Below are 3771 nucleotides of genomic sequence, written 5' to 3'. Positions count from 1 at the left end.
TTTCAATTTTGATCCCAATAACCTTTGATGGATCATTCCCAACATCTTTTTCGACCACATTCATACTCCTATAAAACTCCCACATTTTTACTTATATTTCCTATCCTTCTGTTTCTTCATATCTTCCCTTCACTAAAGTAACAAACGTTTTTTGTTGATGTACTGAAGCATTCTTTAGCAAAAAAAGTTCACATTTCCGGCATCAAGCGTTATAAAAATATTTCATTATTTTCATGAACACTAAATAATAATTTTTGGCCTACAATGTTGACATTAAGATCCTTTACTAAAAGGCTAAGAATGACATCGGGCATTATAAAAATATTTCATCATTTTCATGAATACTAAATAATAATTTTTTGGCTAAAGAAATGGCTCTACAATGTTGACATTGAGATCCTTTACTAAAAGGCTAAGAAAGACATTGGGCATTATAAAAATATTTCATTTCATGAACACTAAATAATAATTTTCGGTTAAAGAAATGGCTCTACAATGTTGACATTGAGATCCTTTACTAAAAGGGTAAGAAAGAATGTCCGTACTCTTGTCTGTTGAATGGCTCAAACTTGGTATGGGCAAAAGAACTTTGCAATTAGGGTGAAATGAATGGGATAAAGATGTTGTGTACCTAAAGAGATGAGGGATTGATATTATATAGACTGAAAAATTCAATGGCATGCCACTATTCCAACGTATATTTTCTAAATATCCTTGTGACAAGTTAAGATGTGTGGATTGTGTATTCAAGATATTTACATTAACTCTCTTTTTCAAAGAGGCGCCTTCTTTGCCATGCAAACACCTTCCAGAAGGGATAGTGACCATGTGATAGAACTTATAGATATAACTCCTAGGAATATGTTATGATTGTTGTATGTAGTGATCAGAATGACGGGACATAAAAATCAATGTGGAATGGATGTTCATTGACTCTAAACAATGTTCAAGTTGATGGGGTATTTGTGGGACTTTTTTTTACTTGGAGGTGTTATCATGGCAAGGGAATGATTTTATTGCATAATTTGATGATAAACATAGTTCAAGTAAAGGAGATTTTCTTTTGGTGACGCTTCAGTTAACTCCTTCCACATTTGTTAGTAGAAAACTGTATGGGCAAGATGGGAATACTTTTTTGTCAAGTATGTTTTCTGGAGATAGCACACAAGTGATTGGTATTTCGGGAGCTCATAATATTGTGGTGTACCGAGCAAGAAGTAAGACAAGCTAGTTTGGGGTTCTCTCTATGTGCATTTCACTATATAATTAGAATTGGTATGTTTGCTAGAGGGAAATAAGTAGTTGCATGTGTTCATGTAGGATGCCAATGGTGACTAGTAGTGTTGAAAGGAGAGCCAATGATGACCAAGCTAGAGGACATGATGAGGGCGAGGGTGTAGGTGTGGATGAGGAAGTTGTGAAACTGAAGTTGTAGACCTTGGTACCATTGGGCCAGAAGAGGCCATAATTGCGCTCGGACACAGGGCCGGGCTTTTGATTCTCGTTGAAGAGGGCGAACAAGTAGATCTCGGGGGTTTTGTCCGGGCGCAACGGTGTGCCTGATTTGGAAGCGACGTGCTGGACAAGATTGGTATGATAGGTCTGTGCATTCGCCAACGTGGCGCCCGGTTCATCGTCCCCACCAAGAGATGGCCACCCGGTCTCCGATACCAACAACGTTATGTTGTTAAACCCGAGGGCCGAGATGGCCGAGTAGACGGCGTCCATCTGGGCATCGAACATGTTGTAGTAGCGGAGGCCTGTGGTGGGGTCTAGGACCCCGGCATTGGTCTGGAAGAGGACATATTCGAGGGACACGGTGGTGGGGTCGGCCTTGTAGGCGAAGAAAGGGTAGACATTGATCATGAAAGGTGCACCCGTTTCAGACAAGAATTGGAGCACGGGCTTCATGTAGGCATTGGCAATGGAAGGGTAGAAGGCCCCCGCGGACGGAGGGTACGACACGGACAGCGTAGAGAAGGCGTGGGCAGTCGATACGAAGATCTGGTGCTCGAGGCCGAGGCTACGGAGGGCCGCGTACACATTTTGCATGGCCGGGAGCACGAACTCCATCGATGCCACGCTGGCTTCATCGGTCGCGGATGTGAAGATCTCGTTTCCCACTACGATCCCAATGATTGTTGTGTTTGGGTAGAATGACAGGATATTCATCTTGACCCATGCGTCCGCATACCCCGATTGTTGGGCGAGAGGGACTAGGTCACTGTTGAATGTCCCGACCACGAATGAGATCCCCGTGTGCTTGAAGGCCGACAACACAGTCGCGTTCGTGTCGTAGAGCTTCGACTTGGTTACCGAGACAGAGCTGATGAGGTGGACCACTTCTTGGGGAGGTGGCAAATTGTTGGCCAATTGGCCATAGTTCACGCCCAACGTGATGGTTGTCGCCCCAGCCGTCAATACCCACAGATTTGTAAAGTAATTCTGTGTCACCACCAACACAACTGAACCCATAAACAAAAGAAAATCCATAAGCAAGGTGAATCGGGTGTTATGTGTAGTGATGATATTAAAAATCATAAGAGAAGGCAGGTTACAAAACCTCAAGGGATTAAAGTTACCTCGTTTTTTTCACGAATTTGTGTCTCACAAAGAGCCTACACTTGTAGGTTGTTTTTCCATGAGATACATTGTTTCCCACTCAGATTGATCACTACCCATTCGACATCGTGAGGGGCCTAAAGCTAGGACCTTTAGTTGTTCAATTCTAAGCATAGGGGACCTAAAACTATGAGCATTTGTAGGTGATGCAAGACATAGGTTTTCCCTAACAATGTGTAATGGAGAGGATTGGGTTCAAATCCCTATGGTTTCTCTCATCGTACGATTATGGGGATTAGGAGTTAGGACCTAAGATTGTGGACCTGAACCGGCAACACAACACATGAATAACTGGGTGGGGTGGCTAGCAAGGGTCCATCTTTAAAGTAAGATAATTGAATCTTCCTCCCCTTGGATGCCCCATTTGTGCACTATCATTTCCATAATGCCGACTCATCTCACCACCACAATCCCCACACTGTCAGTTAGTACGTTACTTGTGTCAAGAAGGTGAAGCATACCTTGCGAAACAAAGATCAATATATGATTCCTACAAAGGAAATGATGTGGGGGATTCCATCTTGTCAATCACTTATCCAAAGGAAAACACAATGAAAATTTCCACTGACCAAGGGAAATGTCTAGCAAGGGTAGAGAGAACATTATGTATTGATTTTAATTTTCGAGTTCTGAGCATTTGCTATATTATACCTGTTAGTATGTTTGTAATGATTGCATTATTCCTAATCGCCATTAATGTTTGCTATGATGTATTTGGGGAAAATCTATGTAAAATTCAATTGTGAAGCACTCTTGGATGTGTCTTTGGATCTTCTCTTATATGTAACAAAGCCAAATGGAATCAAAATTAAATATATTAGCAACTATGTCAAACGAGAATTTGTCATATCTCTAATATGCTTAAACATGTCTATTAAACTATTTTGGCTCTATAATTGACAAGTAAAATAAGTTTAAGTCACCCACCCATTGAATATTGAACTATTGATCAAGTCGTCGCCACTCTTGTGCCTTATTTAAATACGAATTTCTTTACCAAAGGATCAAGGTTTCATTTTTATGGAAATGTGACTTATTTAAATGAACAATAAATTCACACGGCTTTTGTGGACAAAATTAGTTATGTTTTTGCTTTCACACCTTAATTTATAGGAAAAGGTGGAATTTAGGTGCATGAAGCATCATTAT

The 3771-nt window shown here is 40.9% G+C and overlaps 1 protein-coding gene across 2 annotated transcripts; it reads right to left on the bottom strand.

Moving 5' to 3' along the window:
• Positions 1-688: 688 nt before the first annotated feature.
• Positions 689-3416, bottom strand: LOC147862026 (glucan endo-1,3-beta-glucosidase-like). 2 transcript variants are annotated; one of them, XM_087322693.1, is made up of 3 exons: positions 3274-3416; positions 1271-2465; positions 689-1203 (listed from the first exon to the last, which is right to left on the bottom strand). In XM_087322693.1, the coding sequence occupies exons 1-2, from the start codon at positions 3314-3316 to the stop codon at positions 1285-1287; spliced, it is 1224 nt and encodes a 407-aa protein (XP_087178819.1). In that variant the 5' UTR covers positions 3317-3416; the 3' UTR covers positions 689-1203; positions 1271-1284. The 2 variants fall into 2 exon arrangements, with proteins under 2 accessions (XP_087178819.1, XP_087178818.1); XM_087322692.1 differs by having other exon boundaries at positions 689-2465.
• Positions 3417-3771: the final 355 nt, after the last annotated feature.

The sequence above is a fragment of the Azolla caroliniana genome, unplaced genomic scaffold (assembly GCF_043228905.1).
Source record: "Azolla caroliniana isolate FFs.n. ecotype wild unplaced genomic scaffold, voAzoCaro1.0.p SCAF_7, whole genome shotgun sequence".
In the NCBI taxonomy this organism is placed as follows: domain Eukaryota; kingdom Viridiplantae; phylum Streptophyta; class Polypodiopsida; order Salviniales; family Salviniaceae; genus Azolla; species Azolla caroliniana.
Note: the sequence above shows the minus strand (reverse complement) of the source record. Positions and strands in the feature narration are given on the sequence as shown.

Coding starts and splice junctions, on each gene's coding strand:
- LOC147862026 (XM_087322692.1), bottom strand. CDS start 3,316: ATGGCGATTAGGAATAATGCAATCATTACAAACATACTAACAG. Junction 2,466..3,273: donor CATTACAAACATACTAACAG/GTATAATATAGC, acceptor TTATGGGTTCAG/TTGTGTTGGTGGTGACACAG.